Source organism: Sceloporus undulatus, chromosome 1 (genome assembly GCF_019175285.1).
Source record: "Sceloporus undulatus isolate JIND9_A2432 ecotype Alabama chromosome 1, SceUnd_v1.1, whole genome shotgun sequence".
Taxonomy (NCBI): Eukaryota; Metazoa; Chordata; class Lepidosauria; order Squamata; family Phrynosomatidae; genus Sceloporus; species Sceloporus undulatus.
Genome location: NC_056522.1, coordinates 88,552,901 through 88,578,164, shown reverse-complemented (window position 1 = coordinate 88,578,164; position 25,264 = coordinate 88,552,901). Strand labels below are relative to the sequence as shown.

Below are 25,264 nucleotides of genomic sequence, written 5' to 3'. Positions count from 1 at the left end.
CCATTTGCTTTAATAGTAATGTTTGGACTAGATTACAGCGCCCAGAATTCTTCAGCCAGTGTAGAAAACTGGTTGCCATAATAGCTGGGCAATAGGAGTTGCAATCCAAAAAGTAATCTTTACAGACACTGCTTTTAGCTTAGAGCCTCTTTTGTTGATGTAATACTGATCTAGTGCAGGACCACAACTATGGTTTGTCTTTATCCCCACAAAGTCCATAGCAGTGGCATCAAGAAGTAACAGGAGTTGGAAAGGTGACAAACTGCTCAGAACTAGGAGAAGACAAGTATAGTGGGCCTTTGTTATCGCTGGAGTTTGGTTCCAGGACCCCCCGGGAATAACAAAATCTGTAGATGCTCAAGTCCCATTAAATACAATGGCATAGCAAAATGGCGTCTCTTTAATAAAATGGAAAGTCAAGGTTTGCTATTTATAGATTTTATACTTTTTAAAAATATACTTTTAAAAAATATTTCAAGCTGTGGATGCTTGAATCCATGGATAAAAAATCTGTGGATAAGGAGGGCTGACTGTAGTTGTCCTGTACCCAGGAAGCAAAATATCTGGTATGCCTTTGATTTGGTACATGGTGGAAGGGTAGCACACATTTTGTAGTGCTTGAAAAAATTAATTTTTGGATTCTAACTTCCAGAATCACCTAACTAATATGGTCATAGTCTTAAAAAAGTACCTTTTCCTAACCTCTGGTAGAGCATATCCTGGTGTGTGTATGTGTGGCAGATTTTCCTATGTGATCACCATGGGATCTTTAAGAGCGGCAGAACATCACTGTATCTCTACAGCATTAATAATACAGTGATGCCTTTTTAAAAAAAGTTGTCTGCTTATTCCAGATGATTGCATGGTTGTTTTCAAGCATAAGGACTTGACTTACCTTTGACTTATGATGACTTCATGAATTTATATGGTTTTCTTAGGCAAGGAATCCTCAAGAGGTGTTTTTGCCAGTTCCTTCCTCTGAAATGCAGCTTACAGCACCTGGTATTTGTTGGCAGTCTCTTTTTCAAGTACTCACCAGAACTGACCCTGCTTAGCTTCCAATATCAAACTGGATCTGGAGCCTTTAGAGAGGCCTTCAAATCTGAAAACAATCTAGCAAGCACATCTGGAATATAAAATTATGGGATGAATATAAGATTTATTCTGGATGAGACCTGTTTACCCAGAAGAAGAGAGATGGCTTCCACCCCTTTCTTGAATGATTAAATCAAATTTGATTTGATTCTTGATTGATTCAAAATTATAGGGAAGAAGAATGTGCTTACATATATTCAAACATGGGCTTCTCTAAGATAAACTGCTTCCTTCCTCTTGTGCTGTTTTTCTACATTATGTCTGCACCAAAGGGGATCTAGGTCACACATTCCTTTGTGCAGTTTCTTTAGGAATTTTGAATAAAAGTACAGTTTTCATACCCTTCAACAAGAGGACCCCCAGAAAAGAAAAGCAAAGAAAAGAACTACAGCTTCCAATAGTCACTGGTCCTGCTGGCTGCAGGGATTTTGGGAACTGTACTTCAAAATGTTACTCTTCTGCCTTGAACAACATGAGGGCCTATTTTGTATCACAGGGCAGTATGTAAACACTGAAGGTAAAATCCTCAAATGAGCATTTAAAAAAAACACACACACAGTGATATCAATCATAGTGCTAAACATGAACTTAATTTACTGTCTGGTAACAGGGCTCAGCTTTAATTGGATCCTACCTGGGATTTCCTAATTATTCAGCCACAGCTAAAAGAGTCAATGACATGGAAATAACAGGGTGTGGCAAGACTGCAGCTTTGCAGTGTAAGAGCAAATAAACTGGTTCCAGCCCTGACCAAAACACACTTTGCAGTGTTTATATCTTTTCAGCATGTCACCTAAATCAGCATAGCTGGATTTTAATTTTCTTTCCTTCTTCAGTGTGCTGCTGTAAGCCCTGGTAACACTGCCTCCATCCATCATAAATCAGAAGCTTTATCCTGTAATCCTTCTGCACTTGAATGAGCACTTCAGCCTTAATGAAAGGAAAACTTCAGGCTGCTTCTTTTTGTGTTATATTTTTGAATTTCTTCAGTGTTCCTATACACTGTTTGCAAGACATAACATGCAACAAGGGGAAAGGGACACAGTTCAATGGTAGGGAAGTGTTTGTTGCATGCACAATGTTCCATCTATACTATGCCCAAGTTAAGGGCAGGATAGGCTCTGGTCAGTTGCTGCCAACAGTCTGATTCTCTCGAGGCAGATATATTCAATGGCAGCTCGTAGCTTCCATGCTAGAAAGATGGTGAATCTACTCCAATCTTTAATCCAAACTTTAAAGGAATTATCCAAAGGGCTGAAACCTATTCACAAAATAGGATGGACAACTTCTTTAAAGTTTGGACTAAGATCCAGAGTGGGTTCTCTGCCCACTGGCATGGAAATAATCACCAGTGTGCTCCTATTGCACATCAAGACCCAGAATCCTGGCCAGGGTCATGTTGGCTGGAGTATTCTGGAAGTTAAAGTCCAAAATAGCAAAGTTTCAAAGCTCTCTGTGTGCAACAACTGCAACATCTTTCCCTAGTCTACCACCCTGTAGAGGTGTTTGATTTCAGCTCCCATCACCCTAAGCCAATACATCTATGCAGGAAGTGGATGATACATACTAAAATCCAATACAACTAACTGGAGGTGCCAGGCCAAAGGAGAATGAACAGGACCATAGTCTTCAAAAACTTCAACGCTGTTGTTTATCTCATCTGGAGTTATAACCAATATTAATCCAATGAACACATTTGGTTCCTTTATATATACAGTAGGAAAAAGTATTTGGCTTTTAAAATTTTGTGACTCCCAGAGATGCTTGGATATGGGAAAAAATCTGGGTGAAATTAATCCTTTTGATGGCACATTTGAATGGACGAGCTGTTTAACTCTTATACCAGCCTTCCTTGTTGATTTTATATATCTTTTTTGCTTTGAAATCAGGCTAATGGGCTAATTCCCATTTGAGGTGCTTTTTTCTTTTCCACAGGCCCTCAAATGCATTAGCACCTTTGTGCTAGGCTTTCAAGAGGAGTTACAGAAAACCATCACTTACAGAAATGTACTCATCCTCAGTCAAATGGCATAAACAGTTTTTATGTGGTAATGGCTAATGATCCAATCAGCAGAACAAATTTAAAATTAGGTTTTTAATAGATAAGTATAAGGCCCAGGCTTATTATGGGATTATGTGATTGAGGAGAAAGTGGAATATTTTGAGAAAATTACTTTGTGTTGTCGATGGTGCGATGGAGTGCACTCTTTATCATTTGCATTTCCAATCCTAGCCAAGTTTAGACATTACTGAATGTGGGCAGCACAGAGACTGTGAAGCTTTGATAAATATCCCTTCCTCCCCAATTCTACTTTTATGCAGATTCTCTCTCTCTCTCTCTCTCTCTCTCTCTCTATATATATATATATATATATATATGCATGACTGTTTGCACCAGAATATAGCAACAGCAATAGCAATAGCAAGGACATTTCTGTATCGCTTATCAGTGAACTAAGCACTGCCTAAGTAGTTTACAATGTGTAAGCTAATTACCCCCAACAACCTGGGTACTTATTTTACCAACCTATGAAGGGATGCAAGGCTGAGTGGACCTTTGAGCCCCTGGGATCAAACTCACAACCTTTTGGCTGCAGTACAGGCATTTAACTACTGTGCGACCAGTGCTCCTTTAAACTTTTATATTTCTACAAATCAGGCAAGCAAGAATCTAGAAGGGAATCGAGCTGCATTTAAGCTTTTTCAGTAACAAAGATTTCAGTTACAGAAAATTAATTCCATACATCTTGTAAGCATTGAAATTTAAAACTGGGATAATTTCTGACATTTGAATTTACCAATAAGACACAGAGTGAATGATGTCATTTGTAGTACTAGCCACTGTTATCTGTGAAATGGAGATATTTATTTGGGGTGGTAATACATTGGACCACCACAATTAGTAGAATATGATAATGAATCTAAATAGGGTTTTAAAAAATATATGGCAAATTTCCACATTAACAGATAATATATGTAGTTTTACTATATGAATATATGAATATCCAAAGATGAGGCCAATCCATAATATATATGGCAGTAAATATACTTTACCTATACTGCAGGGATGTTACATTTTTATAATCCTGTACATGAAGCAGTCTCTTCAGATTTTTGAAAACGTGGAATTTTGAAAGCATGAAAACCTCTCACCCAGGGCATGGGAAATGGCTTTTGGTAATGGGAGGAATATTAGAAAATATTTGAAAAAATGGTTGGAAAACTTGTTCTTTGAATATCAAGAAACCCTGTCAAGATGATTTCTGGGATTCATGAGACTCTTTTGCAGCTCAGGACTTATTCCTCATTAAATTTTCTTATGGTTCCATTGCACAGAAAAGAGACTACAACAGAAATTTTCTACACAGAAAATAGGATTTTTGCAGAGAAATACTATGTTCTGTGCAGAAAATAGTGCTTTAAGTATAGAAAACAGTGTAGTTTTTAATGAGTCTCACAGCAAGAAAAAAATGTTAAAATTGCTTGTTGCTTCCTTTGAGAAGACAATGAGTGAGGAATACATCCCTAATGGCTGTTCATCCAGAATACAACACAGCATGAGGGGTTAAACTCTCCTCACCACACACTATGGTCCTGATTCAGACTGGCTGTTATTTAAACTTTCAACACTACACATATTCTGTTCACAAATTTGACAGCTTGCCTAATTTAATTCTGAATAGCAGCTCTGCAGAGCTCCTTTTAGAATGTGATGATGGCTTATGATAAAACTGTGTTTAAAAAAGGACTAGAGATTTCTGAACCCCCATCACTATAAAAGGGATTTTCATGCCAAGGAAAGAGGTCAGTATAGTCATTAGGCAAGGTGAGATATACCTCAGGCTGTGAGGAGACTTTGAGAAGCTCTGAGAACCCAACCAATGCCCACTGAGAGGGTCCCCACTGCTCTGGACAACCTCACTGGATGTGAAGGCCAGTATGGAACTCTGCAAAGCTGATCAGATCCAAATGCCTGGCTCTGAATAATCCTCCTCAACCTCTTCCAAGGATCAGTGGAGCCTGCTGAATAAGGCAAGCTGTGACATGGGGAATGTCTCATGGGGAAAAGAGGAAATTTCCGAAAGCAGAACAGACATAGTAGCCAAGAATGGGCATGCCATTTAACTGCCATATACACATTGCCCAGTTTTCATTGTTTTCTCTCTTCCCCCTTGGACCACAGCCAACCCCATTCAGCAATGTACCTGATTCTTGAGAAATGGTTGGTGGGTTGAGGAGGCTTCCAAGAAAAGGTAGGAAAATCATGTACTACCAGCTGTGATCTGCTGGTGTGTCTCTGGACACAAGCCAAGAACTTGGTTTTGATGGTTACCAGTTATGACTGCTGGATTTACCCAAAACATAAAAGTGAAATAGAACTGAAGGAAGCAACTGTTAAAAGCATTTGCTGTATCAAAGTGCAAAACCATTCTTGGGATCTTTCTAGGGTTATGTTTATGTTTGTCCATGTTTGCCTAACAAATAGCAAACACATGCCAAACTGGTGATTGGATGGCACATATGAGCTGAAGAGAGTACACAAAAGATATAGAGGGAGCTCCTAAGCACATCTGCCAACATGATATGAATTTAATCTGTGCTTTGAAAATATACACAGCATGAATTTGTTGGGAGCTGGGTTCTGATAAACTAATTGTAAACCTTGTGACACTACTTGAAGACCTCCAACATGCTGGAATGAATATAGTGCTCTGTAGACTAGGGAACGTCTCCTCATAACTTGTCATCAGTCCCAAACCCCTACTATTAATTGCTCAGTTATGACAAATTGTCATTCATTAAAATCCAACAGTGTAATGAGACCAAAGAATTCTTGCACTGATCTCGACTGTGCAATATGTAAAAGCTCCTATAAATATTGTATGATATTTATTTATCAGTGATCACTGCACTTTCAAATACTTAAGGACATACGCTGGCAAAAATTCAAAATCAGAAATATGAACATGTCCAAATACAAAGCTGAAATAATATACAGTCTCTTTTTTACATGCAAATGAATAGCAAAGATAAATAAAGGACAGTCTACAGATTTTAAAAAGTATTATGTGAGTAGTGAACAAATAAAATATATTCACAGTGAACCTGTCATCTTAGCAACAGAGTATGTTCATTAAAACCAGCTCCTGACACATTTCCTGCTCTCCCACTGTAATTCATTCCAGAAACAGTGGTATGAATTGACGGTTCCCTGGTCAAAGACCAGCATCAAGCTGCATGCTTTTTAAAATTCTTCCAGCTTCAGTTTCACCAATTTGTTAATGCTGCAGAACAATGCTCACAGGCCTTTTTGTTCCTGTCATTTTTCCCCATTAAGGAAAGCTATACTTGCAAGTGATGTGTATTAAAACAAAAGAGGACATTTTCAATTTTGTTGGTATGAAATCTGGGACACAATCCCAATGGGACCTGGATTGGAACCAACTGTTGCCCCATCATGCCACCATCCTTGAAACTGCAAAGCTGTTTAGGTGCAAAACCTTTTCAGGACTTTTAGTATAGCAGTGGTTCTCAAACATGGGCCTCCAGATCCTTGGGACTCATCTCCCAGAAATTGGCCATGGTGGTTGGGATTTCTGGGAGATGAAGTCCAAAACATTTGGAGGAGGAGAGATTGAGAAAGACTGGGGTAGAGGATTTATTGCAGGCAGCTTCTGAATAATAATGAGTGCAAATGATTAGAACTAGGCAGAAGCATGAGGAAGAACATAAGAGAAGCTGTCCCACATTAGACCAAAGGTTAGTTGGCCACAGTAAGAACAGTACATAGGAAGCCCACAAACAGGACATAAAAATAACAGTATTCTCACTTCATGCAGCCTCTGATGAAAGTTTAGAAGAGGTGGACATTGGAATTGAGTTTGACTAGTCGTAACGTTTTTATTACAAGTAGAAGATGCCCTTCTCAAAGGAAACTGGGTTGGCTGTCCAGCTGCAAATATCCCCCTGCCATTTGACTCAAGCCTAACCACCTAATTATGTCTTACATCCATTGGGAAGTGAAAAGCCCTGTTGGTTCCAAGCCAAATGCTGTCCAGCTCTGCTGTCTGGCATTTACTACTGAGACAAGAGCCCAGCCCAAACTCCCTGATAATGTTCTCAAGGACAAAACTGTTCAGGATGAAAGAATATCAAATTTGCAAATGACACCTAATTAGGAGGAGTAACTAATACCCCAGAGGAGAGGATCAAAATGACCTTAATAGATTAGAAAGCTGGGCAAAAAATAACAAAATGAACTTCAACAGGGAGAAATGTAACCTAGGGAAAAAATTGAAATGCAGATATAGGATGGGGAACACCTGGCTTAACAACAGTACATATGAAAGAGATCTAGGAGTCCTTGTAGACCACAACTTAAACATGAGTCAACAGTGTGATCTGGCAGCTAAAAAGACTAGTGCAATTCTAGGCTGCACCAATAAAAGTATAGTGTCTAGATCAAGGGAAGTAATCGTGCCACTCTATTCTGCTTTGGTCAGGCTTTACCTGGAACACTGTGTCCAGTTCCTGGCACCACAATTAAAAAAGCATGGTGACAAGCTGGAGCGTGACCAGAGGAGGATGAAGGGTCTGGAAACCATGCCCTATGAGGAGAGACTTAGGAAGCTAGGTAAGTTTAGCCTGGAGAAGAGAAGGTTAAGCTGTGATATGATAGCCCTGTTTAAGTATTTGAAGAGGTGTCGTATTGAGGATGGAGCAAGCTTGTTTTGTGCTGCTTCAAAGAATAGGACCTGGAGGAATGGATGCAACCTACAGGAAAAGAGATTCCACCTAAACATTAGGAGGAATTTCCTGGCAATAAGAGCTGTTTGACAGTGGAACACATTCCTTCAGAGTGTGGTGGTGTCTACTTATATGGAGGTTTTTAAACAGGGGCTGGATGGTCATCTGTCAAGTATGCTTTGATTGGGAGTTAGCATAGCAGGATGTTGGACTGGATGGCCCTTGAGGTCTCTTCCAACTCTATGATTCTATGATTCCAGGACCTTCCCCTAAACTTTCCAGATTAGGGACTTTCACCACACTAGCCCACTTGTCATAGGAAGGTGTTTGAATTCCTTCTGTCCTCATTTAGCAATGAAAGCAGATATTCCCAGTCCATGTATGATACATAAATATCACATTCTTCCCAAAATGGGTTGATGGCATGCATCTCAAATTGATGTGCCATATCCATAATAATGACTATCACTATACACACTGTGAGATCATAATCTTGGCAAAGTCCCTATTAACACACAGAGCCAAAACCAATCTCAGCCACAGTAGGCTTCTTGGCAATCTTGCGAAGGTGACATTTCTATCTGAGCCACAGAATTATTTAGAGCAGCCCATGGATAGTTATTTTATAACAATTAATTACAGTTATGGGTATGAAGTTCCAAATCAGTTGACCTTAGAGTTGCAATTTTCAATAAGGAAGTCTTTTGTGTTTTTTATTTTTGTGTTTCTCAAAAGTAATGTGAACAATTGCATTTAGTAACTCTAACAACCCTGTCTGTATGCTATATGCTGCTGTCCTGCAGCGCAAAACATACTGTCTTTCTGTCATCTCATCTTTGCCTCAACATCCATAACACAGCAGGAGGCACAGTAGGAGTCTGGACTTGAACCATGTAATATTCTTTGCCCCTGTTTAGTAAGGATAAGCCAACCTGCTGTAACTACAAAACTAATGTTGTTGTAGCTAATTTACAAAGTAGAGTTATTAACAGTTAAATTATAATCATAACATAATGAAGTTATATTCTATTACTGGAAAAGGGATTACAAGAGATTTTTAAAATAACTAATTACTTTCAAATTCAACATTAAAGGAAAACTCCAAAATATTTCCCAAATCCCTGAAACTTGGGATCATCACAATCCATTTTCTTCCATATTGGTGAATAGCCAATTCTTATTTTGTCCTGGTCCTATGTCCAAATGTGGTACTTCCCCCTGCCTTCAGACAATTCATAGAATCATAGTTGGAAGAGAACACAAGGGCCATTCAGTCCAACCTCCTGCCATACAAGAAATCATAATCATAACACCTCCAACAGATGGACATCCAGACTCTGTGAAGTCAAAGGCTTTCATGGCCAGCATCCATAGTTTTTTGTGGGTTTTTCGGGTTATGTGGCCATGTTCTAGAACATGGCCACATAGCCTGAAAAACCCACAAGACCATCCAGACTCTGTTTAAAAACTCCAAAGAAAGAGACTCCACCACACTCTGAGGGAGTGTGTTCCACTGTCAAACAGTTCTTATTGCCAGGAAATTCCTTCTAATGTTTAGGTGGCATCCCTTTTCCTGTAGCTTGCATCCATTTCTCCAGGCCCTAATCTCTGGAGCAGCACAAAACAAGCTTGCTCCCTGCTCAATATGACACTCCTTCAAATACTTAAACAGGGCTATCATATCACCTCTTAACTGTCTCTCCTCCAGGCTAAAAATACCCAGCTCCCTAAGTATCTCTTCATAAGACATGGCTTTCAGACCCTTCACCATTTTAGTCGCTCTCCTTTGGACATGCTCCAGATTCTCAACATCTTTTTTGAATTGTGGTGCCCAGAACTGGTCACAGTATTCCAGGTGGGGCCTGACAAAAGCAGAATAGAGTGGCACTATTACTTCCCTTGATCTAGACACTATACTTTTATTGGTGCAGCCTAGAATTGCACTAGCCTTTTTAGCTGTCACATCACACTGTTGACTCATGTTCAAGTTGTGGTCTACTAGGACTCCTAGATCTCTTTCACATGTACAGTTGTTAAGTCAGGTGTCCCCCATCCTATACAAGTGCAACCATACAAGTGCAGTACCTTTATTTCTCTGTGCTGAAATTCATTTCATTAGCTTTGGCCCAGGTTTGTAATCTTTTAAAGTCATTTTGAAATTCGATCCTGTCCTTTGAGGTACAGTCAACCTTTCTTATATACAGATTTTTTATTCATGGATTCAAACATCCACGGTTTGAAAATGCTAAAAAAACCTATACATTTCAAATATCAAACCTTGATTTTCCATTTTTTATAAGGGACACCATTTTGCTATGTCATTATATTTAATGGGACGTCAACATCCACAGATTTTGTTATCCATGGGGGACCTTGGAACCAAACCTCAGCATATAACAAGGGTCCACTGTATTAGCGCTTCCTCCTAATTTGGTATCATCAAATTTGATAAGCATGTCCTCTATTCTTTCATCCAAGTTGTTGATAAAGATGTTGAATAGCACTGGGCCCAGGACAGAATCCTGTGGCACCCCACTGATCACTTTTCTCCAAGATGAAGAAAAGCCATTTCTGAGCACCCTTTGAGTTCGGCCAGTGAACAAATTACAAATCCACCTAAGAGTTGCATTGTCTAACCCACATTTTACCAGCTTATTTGCAAGAATATCATGGGGGATCTTGTCAAAGACCTTACTGGAATTAAGATATGGTAATCTATGGCATTCCCTTCATCTGCCAAGATAGAAATTTTATCAGAAAAAGAGATCAGATTAGTCTGGCATGAAATGTTTTTGAGAAACCCATGTGATTATGGCATTCCCTTCTAAATGTTCACAGACTTTTTGTTTATGATCTGCTCTGGAATCTTTCCTGGTATTGATGTCAGACTTACTGGGCAGGAATTGTTGGGATTCCTCCCCCCCCCCTTTTTTTTTTTTTGGAAGATGGGGACGTTTGCCCTTCTTCAGTCTGCTGGGATTTTTCCTGTTCTACAAGAATTCTCAAGGATTATTGCCAGTGGCTCTGAAATCATTTCTGCCAGTTCTTTTAAGACCTTCAAAACTTGAATTCATTTAAGGTAGCCAGGTATTCTTGTACTACCTCTATACCTATTCTGCAATACATTTCCCCTACTGCATCATCTGCTCCATTTTTCCCCAGGCTGAATACTGTTCTCCTTTTGGGAGAACACCAAGACAAAGAAAGTGTTGGGAAGTTCTGCCTTTTCGCTCTGCCCTGTTGGCATTTTGCCATTTTCTCTATGTAATAGCCCTACGATTTTCTTATTCTACCTTTTGCTTTGGACACAAGAAAAAAGCCCTTTTATTGTTTTTAACCCCTCTAGCAGGCTTGAACTTTTTCTGTGGTTTTGCTTTTTCGGATTTTTTTTCTCTATATGCGTTAGCTATGAATTTGAATTCGTTTTTGGTGATTCTCCCCCTTTCCCACTTCCCGTACATGTCCCCTTTAAATCTTATCTCAGTTGAAAGTTCTTTAAACAACTATTCTGGTTTCTTCAGAAACTTCTCATTTCTTCCTCCTCATTGGAACTGTTTCAATATTGTGCCATCAATATTTTACTTTTAAGAAACTCCCATCCATCGCCAACTCCTTTCTCTTTAAGTATTCCTGACCAGGGGATCGCCCCCAGTATTTCTCTAAGTTTACTGAAATCAGCTCTCCTAAAGTCTAGAATGTGTGTCTGACTATGCTTGATTTCCCCTTTCCACTGTATATCAAACTCCAGGAGAACATGGTCACTCCCACCTAAGGACCTCACTACTTGCACCCTATTTACCAGGTCATCCCTGTTGGTTAGGATCAGATCAAAAATAGCTGGTCCCCTTGTTGCCTCTTCCACTTTTAAACAATGAAACTGTCTTCCAAACAAGTGAGAAATTTGCCAGACCTTAATGTTTTGGCTGAGTTTGATTTCCAGCAAATATCAGCATAGTTGAATTCACTCATCACTACTTCACCTCTCCATTTTGAGTGTGGTCAACATATTCTAGAAAGGCATCAAATTTTTGTACACAACTTTCTAATATATATTCAGATGCCTCCCTGACATTAACTAAAATATGCATTTTCAGTAATGGGAATTGGCCAAATGTACATATGATTTTGTACATTTTCTCCTCCCAATAGAAAGATGTATAGATTTCCAAGGCACACTATGCTCTTTTCTATGGTCATTTCTGGAAGAGGTGAAATAAGATTAGAAAATGTCCATGCAACACTTTAATTTTCCAACCCTAATGTCAGCCCTAGATCACTTAGTGAGATGAAACATCTGGATTGTTCCCCAAAAAGCTGAGGCCTTGAGAGGGTACCCATAAATAATATTTTATAGGGGAATTAAGATAGCTTGAATGGGTCAACATTCAGCCTGGGATCTGCCCCTCTATATATTGGTTCCAAGCCACACAGAACTTGAGAGGCAATTCCAAATAAAGTTTCTTAGTTTTTTACTGGTGAAATAATCAACACACACATACACAAACTCTCGTGAACACACACGCAAGAATCAATGAATCAAAAGTGGGAGAAATAGTGACTTTGAGGGTTGCTATGAGGCGATACTACCTTTCCCAAAGCATTACTCTGATCTGGGGGTGTTTGGAATGGAGATGGCTCAGTCACTGTGGCAAGTGGGGGTGGCTGGCTTATTGAAGAATCTAGCAGAGGTCAGATGGAGGTTCTGTTCTGCTCCAAACTATACCAAATTACTAATGCCAAAGCATCTACATTTATACTCAAAATCATGTCCTGGGGCAGTATTCTCAGGATGAATGGATTACCTCATTGCTAAATGGTTTTCCTAGGGGAGAAGAATGTTGGGGTATGCATTAACAACTGGACTATTGGTGTACATGTTTTCAGACAAAAGGGGTTTCACCTCTCCATAGTGAAATGATTTGAATCTTGAGAGATTTCATCATGGTTTGAGTGTCTTGGGCTTCTCCCAGGCTGGCATAGCTGGTGCCCTGTGCTGGGGAGTTCCTATTTGGGCTACTTGCCTAAAACATCCCTTCTGATATTAAATTGATATCAGGGTCACAGAGAGGTGATGAAGTCTCCTGGTTCTTGGGTTATAGGATCATTCCATTGCCTACTCCTCACTCCAGTGGCTGGATGCTGGCAAATCAGCTTGATACCTGCTGTGATCTTGGACCTTCTTTAGGTGTTCATCCTGCTGTCTAGCATGTAAAATTGGCTGAACACAGCAAATGAGAGCAGAAAATAGGCTCCTTGCCCACCAGCATAATCCTGAACCTAATGCAAATCTCTCTCGCTCTCTTTCTGTCTCTTGGCCTCTAGTAAATGCTCCAAACAGAAATTATTGCTTTCCAATCTACTCGACACCTGTAGCTTGAAACAGAGGGTATGCAATGCAGTCCATGCTTCTGCCATGACTTTCTAATCGCTCTAAAAAAAATAGCTGAAATAGGCTGCCCTTTCCCATCACTACATTTGGGGACAGTGAAGCAAGGAATTCCATTTCAGTTATATTCTATGGAGGCACTGTTAAATTGTTTCATGATGTGTGTGTGCAGCATGCCACTGACTTACTGCTTCCTTTTCTGAGAAATACATGATCACAAGATCTCAGAAACAAATGTTAGTGAGATAATGCTCCAGGATGCATGCTGGAAAAATAATAATGGTTTTTTAATGTGCATCATTGTGTGTACGCATGGCTTATGTAAATGGCAGCACACATTCAAGCAAAAGGAACAAAACGTTGCAGCAAGCTGCTGTCTGAAAGAATTTCTCAAGGGGAATTCAGGAGACCAAAGAGGATGCAGAAAAGAATCAACCCATAACAGAATTACACAATGGAACATGGGAAATCCACTCAGTCCTAGTTAAAACAGTGTTGACACTGACATTTATTAAATGCATAAAGAGATTTTAGGCTAAAAATCATTAAAATGGGATTTAACTGCACAAGCTGAAGTTTTGAGCTCTCTTAGTCTTTGGAAGCAGCTGGGAAGCTGAACAGTCTTGTTAAATCTGAAGCCAAATAATGTTTTATTTTTATTTTGAAAAGGGATGTCACAAAATGTGGACTCTGTGACCGTTATCAAGGGCTGTCCATTTTTGGGGAGCAAGAAAACAGTCTCAGCTTGAGACTGAGTTCACACACTCTGCTGCAAATTCCTGAGTGCTAAATAACAGTGATGACAGTATATAGGTCAGTCAGCCTTTAGTCAGCCAAAACTAGAAAATAATGTAAGTCAAATCAAAAGCAAATCCTTTGGTTAGCACCCAACAAGCCCAGTCATGGGGCATCTTCCTTAACTGAAAGAATGAGATTTTAGTTTTCTTAAAATAATAATAAATACAGAAAAGTTAAATAAATTGTATTTTGATAGGACATGATTTGATAGTGATGTGAGCTTAAGATTGATTCTTTTCACCAAAGTAAAATGCTATGGTTTAGCTTGCTCTCATATATCATTTTATATGCTATTTGATGGGCTTGAAGGTAGGACTCAATATTGACAAATGCAACTGTCAGTTTTAAGGGCCTGCAGAAATCCACTTTCATTTTGCTTTATCTCTTCTGTCTTTCATTATTATTTCCCTCAAAAAAAAAGTATTTCATTGCCATCCCTTTTTTCTTCCATTTTACTCTTTCTTTGATAAAGTCCAGAGCTTAATCTCTTACAAGATACCTGCAATTATAAATAACATGTCATTAATGCCATTAATTCATTTTCTTAATAACAAAGTATAACCACATTAATACTTGGGGGGGGGACATCATTCTATTTGTGATATAATTGTAACTTACAATGGTAGTTGTGGGGTAGTTGTATATACTCTCACTAAATGGTGGAAGAGGAATATCACGTGGCTAATGGGTTGGTTCATGCTGCACCAGCAGTCTGCAGCATCCCAATTTGTTTTTCAGAGTAATTAAAATGTATTCTGGTTACTTTGGGGAACAGAAAAGTAAATTAGAAGTATAATAGAATGATATACTTTTGGGGGCCTTGAAATAATAACTACAATAAATTATTTTTGAAAGTACCTAACTATCTGAGCTTGGATGCCTCCCAAAGACATCACATACTCCAACTTTAGGAGGCTATAACCATTGTTGTCTTGGTCCACTTAATTCTCACATCAGAAGGAAAATAGTCTCTTCATGTAAACTATCTCCACCAAGAATATAAAAATATATTAAAAGGGACAGATGTGTGGTACTGCACATGCAGTATAAGCACAGGACTCCTGTGTCATATATCATGACATATGCTTTAGTACACCAGCATGGCAACCCAAAATACCCACCTCTTTTTGAGGCACAGACTGAAACTATGCAATAAAATAAGTCCCAATCCAAGCAATCTTATGATTGACAATAATCTAATAATGTGGAGTTGAAGGCTTTCATGGCCGGCATCCATAGATTTTGTGGGTTTTTCGGACTATGTGGCCATTTTCTAGAAGAGTTTATTCCTGATGTTTCGCCAGAAAGTCACTCTTTTTAATACATTAAATGTACACAACAGGAATTGTCCTTTTTAATTCCTACAGCTTTTGAAAATACAAAATAGAAGTTAATTTGGAAAAAGTTATATTCAAAATCTAAATCAATTTACATGTGGTCAGATAAAATATTATTCATGCAGATGAAAGTTAATACATAAATTCCATGCTTTTCTAATTTGTTGTTAACTGCCCTCAAGTCGATCTCAGCTCATGGCGACCCTATGGATGAGACATCTCCAAGATCCTCTGTCCTCCTCCTTCTTTTTCTTCTTGGTATGTGTGCATTTTCTTAGCTCCACTCATGCCTACTTACCTCCCCTAAACATCACACAGCCACCATTTGTTTCATGGTCAACACAGCTATCCCTGATTTTTTGAAAAAATGAATCTGGACACTCCTGTTGAGATTGAGATAATTTGTGAGTGTCCAGTTTTGGGGTGCGGTGGAGTCTGTTAAGGTTTACTGGTTTTTAAGTACTTCATTTGAGAATTGTTTTATTTTCTTCCTATTAAAGTTTTTCTTTTCATTTATGCACTGGCTACTCGCCTATTTTGGGGTGAAATTGGAAGTTCTAGTTATGACCTATGAAACTGAAATTATCTGGGATCAGGCTACTCAAAACTGAAACAGTCTGAGACAAGGCTATTTTCAATCTCTCACCACCTTTTTACACAGTCAAGTGGGACACAAGAGGGTTTTCTCAGATTTTTGAAGCCTCTGGGCTGAAACAGACTGTCAAAAATGGGCAGCTTGAAGCTGTCCCTTCCAAAGACAGATTGTGGCCACAGAAACCACATGCCACACCCCTAATCTGCTTTGAAGCCAGCCCAAAAAGGAGTGGAAAAGATTCATGCCTTTTGGGGCTGGAAAAAAACCCTGGCTTTTGCAGCTCCACTGAAGCACAAAGCCAGCTTCAAGATGCTTTGGCAGTGTGCAGTGCGTAAATGGTGTGCCGCTGGAGCATCTTGAAGCCGTGCATGTCTGGGCAGCTGCCTGACTTCCAGGAGGCTTCAGAATGCATGGCATATAAACACCGCACTCCCAAGCTGTCTAGATGGTGGCTTTAAAGGGTAGTCTGTTCCAGTCCTGTTAAGAGAGTCAAGGCTGGTTCCCTTCACTGTCATTCTACTGGTAGGCAAAGCTAGATTAAGTGCCAGAAAAGCCTTTCACTGTTTGAGTGTTTCTCTTAACACATGTGCTTTCAACTGTGCTTTAAATGTGTTTATGCTTTAATTGGTATTTGCTTTTAAACACATTTTATATCTGACAGTTGAGCTGAGCATCATTTTAATTTTTTAAAAATAAACAAATAGTTAATAAATAAATACATGATTTGAGATTTTTAGCCTGATCAAGCTATCAGGTTTTCCTCCTTCCCTGTAGTCCTGTGAGAAAAAAAAATGTAAATAGTATTGATTAGCTAGTTGTGAAACAGAGGGGAGCCCGATTTAATTCTTCATGCTCCACCTCCCAAACAGCTAATCAGTGTGTCAACACACCTAATCAATGTGATTTACTCCATTTCTAAAACTGTTATCCAATCATAGCCTTGACTGTTGCACACATATACACCCAAATTAAATTTCTTGTGTTTAATCATTTTAGGAAAGATCAACATGTAAAATGTGATCTAACAAGGCATCATCATCATCACCCCCACATGATTTCACAATTTCTCCAGGCAATATTATGTCTTGAAATTATATGCACCCTTTCTCAAAAATGGGTTTGGCAACACTTTCAGTTATGTCCTCTTACTAAGGCTTGCATGAGGAACGAAGAGGTCCAAATTTCTGAAAGAAATCCTCCTCGGCACGTACCAGAGCTTCTTCATCAATATAGACAGCTGCTCTCCTGGAGGCCACAAAATACTGCACTTTCCTCAAGTTCCATCCCAGCACATATTTTAACCAGCCACAGACTGCAGCTGTGGACCTGCCAACACCTGCATTGCAATGAACATAGACAGTGTGCCCGTTCTCCAACAGCCCATGCAGAAGACAAACAGCCTGGGGCAACATCTGTACTCTACCTAGGATTAAAAAGAGAACAACTGTCACATGCATGTCCCCTTCAATAAAGGGAAGTTAAAATGCTGCGATAGCTTTAAAATGTATTATACTTTATAACCATAGTCCTATAAAGGGCAGTATTCACTGTGCAAGAATATTAAACATATAGATACATATATACACACAAATATACAATGGTAAAAAGATTTTTAAAAGCCCCTCTACTTTTGTGACCTCTAGTTAAATACCTGTATTAATGAATACAGATCCCTACCCTCCCAGCCAGCCTGCCTGATGGAACTGTACTCTATGGTTTTGTCTAGATGGGTGATTTACCCCAAATTCCCCATGGGCTCACTGTGTTTGTTCACATGAGACAGTGCCAAAACCCCAAATTGGTTCTGGACTGTCTTCATAATACCTCTGCCTGATTTGGGGCTCACTTCCCCTAATCTGAATTTAAATAATTCATTTTTTGCTGTGGGGTTTAAGCTTTCTTTGCAGTGATGGCAGTAGCTATCTTTTCACTTGCAGTCCCTGTGAGCTGCCCAGCACCACGGCTGCAGGTACAATTCACTCTGAGGCATCCATTATTGATAGCATGACTAGGCACTTCATTATGATCTCAGCAGCAGCGCCAAGGGATGAACAGGGGCCGCATGGGGAGGCAGCCACCCACCATTCATTGCGCAAGCCAAAAACACGCAGCAAAAGATACTGTAATTAGGGGTGCTCTGTTGGTCGTAGCACAGGTGCCATCCAACTGACACTATAATAAAAACTTACAATATGTTATTTTGGATTATTGGATAGCTTTTATAGAGAAAAGAAATGTGATGAATGGAGGATTCAGAATAAGACACATGCCTTGGCCCAATCCAATAACAATGCTTCACCCACAAAAAGGGCATGCATGCATACTGCACTTAAGATGGAACAAGCAACTGTGTGCATGAATCCATGTTGAGCAAAAGGGGTTCTCTCTCATGTCCCCATATTTCTCTCATCCCCAGATTGCCTGATGCTGCTTCCTAAGCAGACACTTCTATTTCATGGTTCCCCCCCCCCCCCCCGAATTTCCATCCTATATATAATGCAATGCATTTCCTAAAAGGCTGAAAATGCAAAGAACTAATTCACAGTCTTCCAGCCCATCTTCTAGCTCAGATTTTCTCAACATTTCATTCCTAGAGGAACTCTTGAAATAATTTTTGTGACTTGTATTAAAATTATTTATACCTCTCTCTCTCCCCGCCTCCTTCTATAATCATGATTTCTTGTAGAACCCCTAACTGTCTCTTGTGGAACTCTAGGTTTCCAGGAAAAAACCTGCTCTAAGAGATATCCAGCTCCACTACCAAGAATGGTGAAATCCAAAGTTTGTGTCAGCAAGAAAAAGGAAACAGAAATGAAGAGCAAGGAAAAGGGCATTTAAAACTTTGCAACACTTCCTCCATGAAACTACTAGTATTAGTTGACACTGCCCTTTGGCAACTGCTTGAAGGTTGATAATAATGATGTAGAACAGAGCAAAGTATTCAGTAAACATGTAACATGAATTCTAAAAATAATGGGATCACTCACTCACACGAGATAATAACAAATTACTACTTTTTGTTGCATATGTAACTGAAAAACAGATTAAAATTAAATATGCTGTAGAGTTTAAAAAAAGATAGTCTCCTAATTTTGTAAACTGAATCCTCTTAAATGGGTAGCCAGAGGTGCATGTACAAATGGCCTGTCTTCCCCTTGCCATTAGTCTCATTGCTTCTCATATTTTTACTGTCCCATAGAAAGGAAGAAGAAACCAGGAAGACTGTGTGCCCGCATGGTGGTCAACAGGCACAGAATGACTGAAATCTGTTCAACATTTTTAAAGGTATTCTTTTGCAAGTTATAGATTCTGGAAGCAGTTAGTGGACCAGCACATATTGAATGTGCTCATTTTAGAACAATTTGGCAGGGATAAGTTAATCAAAGAACGGACAAGTCAGTGGCAGATTCTGGCAATAGATGGATTCCTGAGGCTCTTTATAGGGAACACATCCTACCTTGCTGTTTCTAGCCTGCCCCCTTTTACTAGTCCACTCTCCATCATATATCAGCACTAACAACCAAGCAAACTCACAAACTAGGCATTACACTGTTATGTGTAACAAAATTAGCAATCTCTTCTAAATGAGAGGCTAAAACTGAGAACAGAAGAGAAGCATGGAAGTGTGTGTGCATGGGAAAGTAATAATTCCTTGCCCTACCTGCTGCTTTTCCACTCAAAGCCTGTTTTTTCTTGCCACCAAAACAATGGGGGAGGATTTTCAGCAGAAAAATGGCAGACAAGGAAAATATTAAATACTCAGTCTCCCCAGCTATTTTCTATTTCTGATTGCAGGTTCCCAGTAGCAGTAATAGTAGTAGTAGTAGTAGCTGTTGTTGTTGTTATTGTTGTTGCTATTAAAACTTCAGGACAGAATTCATGTAACATCTAGTTAAGATCTTTGTAGGAGTCCCATTGCCAAGAACCTGAATAAGAAAATGAGCAGCAGCTGAACTGGGTGCTATGGAATTCACGGTAAAAGTATAATATCTAATCCTAGACACTTATTTTATAGCAAAAATTTTATGATGCCTGATCCAACTCCAGTTGTGGTCCTCAATGGGGCACTGAACAAGTTGCAGCCCTCTGTCACAATATTACTTCCCCATCTGTATTAAAGATTGTATCAATAGATTATAGGTGAGCACTGCAACACCGAAGCCTCTCTAGATGCTAATCTGTTTTTACATTAACTTTGCAAACGGAAGCCTACTTTTATATGTGCCCCTTCCTGTACTGAGGAATTTGCTTGTCACCATTTTAGGAAATGCAGATGTGGGTTCCTGAAAATGTAATACAAAGAAACCCATTGATTAAATATGTGATAAGTTTTGTCATTTCCATTCAGGGAAAAGGATGGCCTGCTATAGGATACTATGTTTTTAGATGAACAGGATAAATTATTTTTAATAAAAGCAACTTCTAATGAAGATGGTGCATTGCTCATCACTTGTGATTTAAGAAGAAGGTGTGGAGGAGAAGGAGGAGACATTTCTCCTAAAGGATGTCTTTGGAACTGAATGAAGATCATTAATGAGTGCAGGAATTTAGTAACCATCCTGAAGTAGAGTAGCAGGATCAACAGAAAATGACTGGGCAGGATTCATACCAAGCATGCCAAAGGCAAGACAGAACAGACTGAATTAAGACTCAGACTCTTTCTGATTCCTTTACAGCAGTTGGGTAATTTTGGTGGTGCTACAGGCAAATTTCAATAATCTGGAAGCTACCAGGAGCCATCATGGTATTTGGTAGCAAAACAACAGAAGCAGAGCCTCGCCCTTCTAGCAAGGTTATGTGAATGTGTATAAAATATGGAGCTTTCAATTAGTAAACTGCCAAATTTGGCAGTGACAGTGGGTCCCCACAAAGGCATATCGGGGTATGTGTTGTTCACACCTACTTTATAGAGACTTCTGGGCATAGCAGAAGCCAAACAAGGCAAGGCTGCTTGGCGATCTCAGTTGAGTCTGTATTCCAAAGTGGGGGAGATGAAAAGAGATTACACACACCATTGACCTTGTGAAATAAGTCAGACAGCTCATCACTTTAATTCTATGGATAACATTTTAATTACTCATCTGAGTTTACTGATATATACACACTGCCTTATAACCAAAGAGTTAAATATTTATATGACCTCCACTCCTATTTACCCAGTTATAGTCTAAACAATTACTTACTGGTAAAGGTAGTTTAGCCCAGAAAATTAAGCAATCCTCAACTGCATTTTAATTTTATGAAAGTATTCAGTCTAACAGCCAGTATGGTAAAAGTAGTTTGGGGCAACAAACATGGGTGGAATACGAGGATAAGTATGGGAATTAGTATACTTTCTGATGATTGACTCTCTTTGCAAGGTACCATTTCTCTTAAAGTCATAGGCCTAAACCCATACAAATTTTGTTTGCCCTGTCTTTCTTGTCTTCCAATTAAAAATGATTATCTGCAATATACAATCTTACCTGAACCTTAATATTATTATGTTTGTTTCTTTATGTATTTATTTTGCAGACACTTCTGCAACTTTTCTTTCCCTCTTGAGATATGAAAGAGAGGGGGATAATACCAAATTAGGAGGATTTTTTCAACAGAGACACTTAGGCTGTATCCTCACTGCAGAAATAATCTAGTTTGACACCACTTTAACTGCCATGAGCTCAATACTACAGAATTCTGAGAACTGTAATTTGTTGTGGCGCCAGAGATTTCTGTCAGAAAAAGGCTAAATGTATACAAAACTACATTTCCCAGAATTCCATAGCACTGAGCCATGGCAGTTAAAGTGGTCTCAAATTGGATTATTTCTGCAGTGTGGGTGCAGCCCCAAGCTCTGGGACTCCTTTATTGGGGAGATCAATTCTGTCACTTTCCTGTTGGTTTTTCATCTATAAGCAAAAGTAAAGATATTCTGAATCTGAAGTAATCTTCCCTGTTGACTGCTCTGATGGACTTGTTTTGGTGGTTCCTTGTTGTTTTTGTTGTGCTTATTTCTGGTTAGTTTTATTAGATGGTTTTGTAAACTATGTTGTGCTTCCTGAACAATTCAAATATGAAAACCAATAACTGTTGGCAAATCAGTGTTGCCTAAGTGCAAATTTTGATCTTGAGTCTTAAAATCAAATGAGCAATTGCTTTCATCATGTAGCCATTGAGAAATTGACAAGAAATAGTCAGTCTGTTTTGCAAACAAAGGTATTATATAATCTTGGGGCATTTTACAAAGTAACACATTTATTGTGTCATGAACCTTTGTGTCAAAGAACAAATTTCAGATGCATTGAAGTCACACTGAAAGACCTTAATCAGTTGTGATTCTTTTGACAGTTTTTGGCACATCCAGTTCCTGGGGCAAAGAGAAAGAATAGATAGGAGGAAGTATATTACTTGTGAGATCAACTCTGCTGTTCTGCTTGAAGGTACAGTTATTTATATGTGATATCCCACATCCTGAAATAAATCACTATGTTTTGAGTACTGCTGATAAAAACAAATTATAATCCACTGGGTATGTGTGGTTTCTTACCCTTACTACCATCATCATATTATTAATCTCAACAAGAAAAGTAGAACATTCCCTCAAGTAGTGCTGAACATTAAGTGTATTCCGAGTATTACAAAAATATTCAGAGAATAGTTAATTACAATAATAATTTAACTGAGATTTTATATATGAGAGCTATGTTGTAACTCCATGGATCAGTATAAGAACACCATATCTGGTGTATGGTAACATGATGCAATTACATGGAGGTTAAGATTAAGACATGAGAGCCAGTGTGGTGTAGTAGTTTGAGTGTTGGACTATGACTCTGGAGACCAGGGTTCAATTCCTAGCTTGGCTATGAAATCCACTGGATGACCTTGGACAAGTCACATGCTCTCAGTGTCTGGGGAAGGCAATGGAAAACCTCTTCTGAACAAATTTTGCTGAGAAAACCGCTTGATGGATTCACCTTAGGGTCACCATAGGTCAGAAATGACTTCAAGACACAGAACAACAACAAAACAACAACAAAGAGTAAGATGCTTGTAAAGCTATATAAAGGTTAAAAAGCTAGCCATTCACAGAAGATACAGTAGCTATATTTCTGAATAGATGTTTAGTTCTTCTGTTAATTCTACTAGAGGAAGAACGTGGATGTTACCTTCTGTACTCATGTCTGGTGTTGGCATCCAGACATAAGCAAGGCCTTCTTCTTTATATAGCTTCATGAGAACTTCTGGGCTCATTGGTTCTGGATAGCGATTGCATCCCCAGGAATTCTGAACAACATCCCATTCAGTCTGGAAGTTCATGATAGCTGTAATACCCAATTCATGTTTTAGCTTCACAGTCACATGTTCCACTTGACGAGGGCAACTTCCTAACCACAGATTTGGCAAAATTCTATCAGAGAAAAAATGATCATATGTTGAATGTTAGAATAATATAAAAAATTTCTATATAGCAATATGATGATATAAATACATTAGAAACACAGCATAGGGATCATGGTTGCAATAGCAGAAAATTCATGCTGTATTTTCAATGTATTTATCCTGATGTACAGACTGCTACAATTCATGTGCCTTCTAGTTTCAGGCTTATCTTTGCAAATGGACCCCCTCCCCCGCATCTAATTACCCATAATTTTATGAGAAGAGAATGTGAACAACATATAGACAGAGCACATAGGGAATCACTGAAAGCTAAACAACAAACTAAAAACAAAAAGGGGGGGGGGAGAGAGAATATATTGTAACAAGATTCTCCTGGTTACAATAATAATCTTCTTGCAACTGTGTATATAGTTATTATATACCAGGGGAAGTGTGACCCTGCTGGTGCTTTTGGACCTCTCAATGGTCTTCGATACCATCAACCATGGTATCCTTCTGGAATGCCTGAGAGAATTGGGAATCGGAGGCACTGCTTTGCAGTGGTTCCAGTCCTACCTCTCGGGAAGGTTCCAGATGGTGTCGCTTGGGGACAGTTGTTCGGCCAAGAAGGAGCTCAAATCGGGCGTCCCTCAAGGCGCGATTCTAGCCCCAATGCTTTTCAACATTTACATGAAGCCACTGGGTGAATCATCCAGAGACATGAGGCGGGGTGTTATCAGTACGCTGATGACACCCAAATATATTTCTCTGTGTGTCTGACTGCTGCTGTGACTAAGGAGGGCATCTCTCCTCTGAATGCCTGTCTTAATGTGGTAATGGACTGGATGAGGGAAAACAAACTCAAGTTTAATCCAGGTAAGACGGAGGTACTAGTAATAGGAACTCCCAATCCAGAAATGGAATTATGCCAGCCAGTTCTGGACAGGGTCATATTTCCCCTGAAGGACTCTGTTCGCAGTCTGGGGGTGCTCCTAGACTTGTCTCTCCATCTGACACCCCAGGTGGATGCGACGGTCAGGAGTACTTGCTTTCAGCTTTGGCTAATGTGCCAACTGCACCCCTTCCTGGAGCGGGAAGACCTTGGAACAGTAGTACATGCACTGGTAACCTCTTGGCTCGACTTTTGTAATGCGCTCTACATGGGGTACCTCTGTGTCAAGTTCGGAAACTTCAATTGGTACAGAATATAGCAACCAGGCTGGTTACTGGCACATATAGATTTGCCCACATTACACCAGTTTAAAAATTCCTTCACTGTCTGCCTGTTAGTTTCCAGGCAAGATACAAAGTGTTGGTTTTAACCTTTAAAGCCCTACATGGCTTGGGTCCAGATTTCTTGCGGGAATGCCTTCTCCCATATCATCCTCCCTGCACTCTTCGTTCTGCTTCAATCAAGGAGGACTAAACTTTCGGCAGTGACCCAGCGTTTTTTTTCAGTAGCTGCTCCTAGACTCTGGAACGACCTGCTGGACGAGATCCGTCAAATTACCACCTTGTAAACCTTTAAGAAGGCTATTAAAACAGATCTCTTCTGGCAGGCCTTTCCAGACTAGACCACCTCCATTTACCTGGCTCCCCGCCACCTCCACTATTTCTCCTTTTTTCTCCATCCTCATTTCCATCCTATCTAGACCCTGCTATAAACTTTCTACAAATCTCCTACATAGTTTAACTGTTATTTTATACTATTGTTTTAATGTCCTTCTGGTTCAATCTCCTTTTAGTATTACTATGTTTTTATACTGCGGGGGGAGGGGTAGATTTTTTTTAGAATTTTTAACTGTATCTTGTTTTATTGTTGCAATCCACTTGAATTCCAAGTTGTTAAGAGGAATAATAGTAATAATAATAATAATAATAATAATAATAATAAATAATTAAGCCTTACCATAGTGAGTCTCCAGAAGGCAAAAAAACCCCAAC

At 39.3% G+C, this 25,264-nt stretch overlaps 1 protein-coding gene across 6 annotated transcripts in view; it reads right to left on the bottom strand.

Moving 5' to 3' along the window:
* Nucleotides 1–1,014: 1,014 nt before the first annotated feature.
* The window catches only part of EPM2A (EPM2A glucan phosphatase, laforin), an 82,414-nt gene continuing 58,164 nt past the window's right edge, over nucleotides 1,015–25,264 (bottom strand). For 2 of the 6 annotated variants that reach the window (XM_042473601.1, XM_042473638.1), the window contains 3 exons: nucleotides 23,107–23,348; nucleotides 17,170–17,381; nucleotides 10,274–14,525 (listed from right to left, as the gene is read on the bottom strand). In XM_042473601.1, the coding sequence (XP_042329535.1) occupies nucleotides 14,436–14,525; nucleotides 17,170–17,381; nucleotides 23,107–23,348 (544 nt within the window). In that variant the 3' untranslated portion in view covers nucleotides 10,274–14,435. Of the gene's footprint in view, nucleotides 1,127–10,273; nucleotides 16,735–17,107; nucleotides 17,382–23,106; nucleotides 23,349–25,264 lie in introns of those variants that run through there. The other 4 variants (XM_042473623.1, XM_042473609.1, XM_042473631.1 and 1 more) reach the window with 4 other exon arrangements.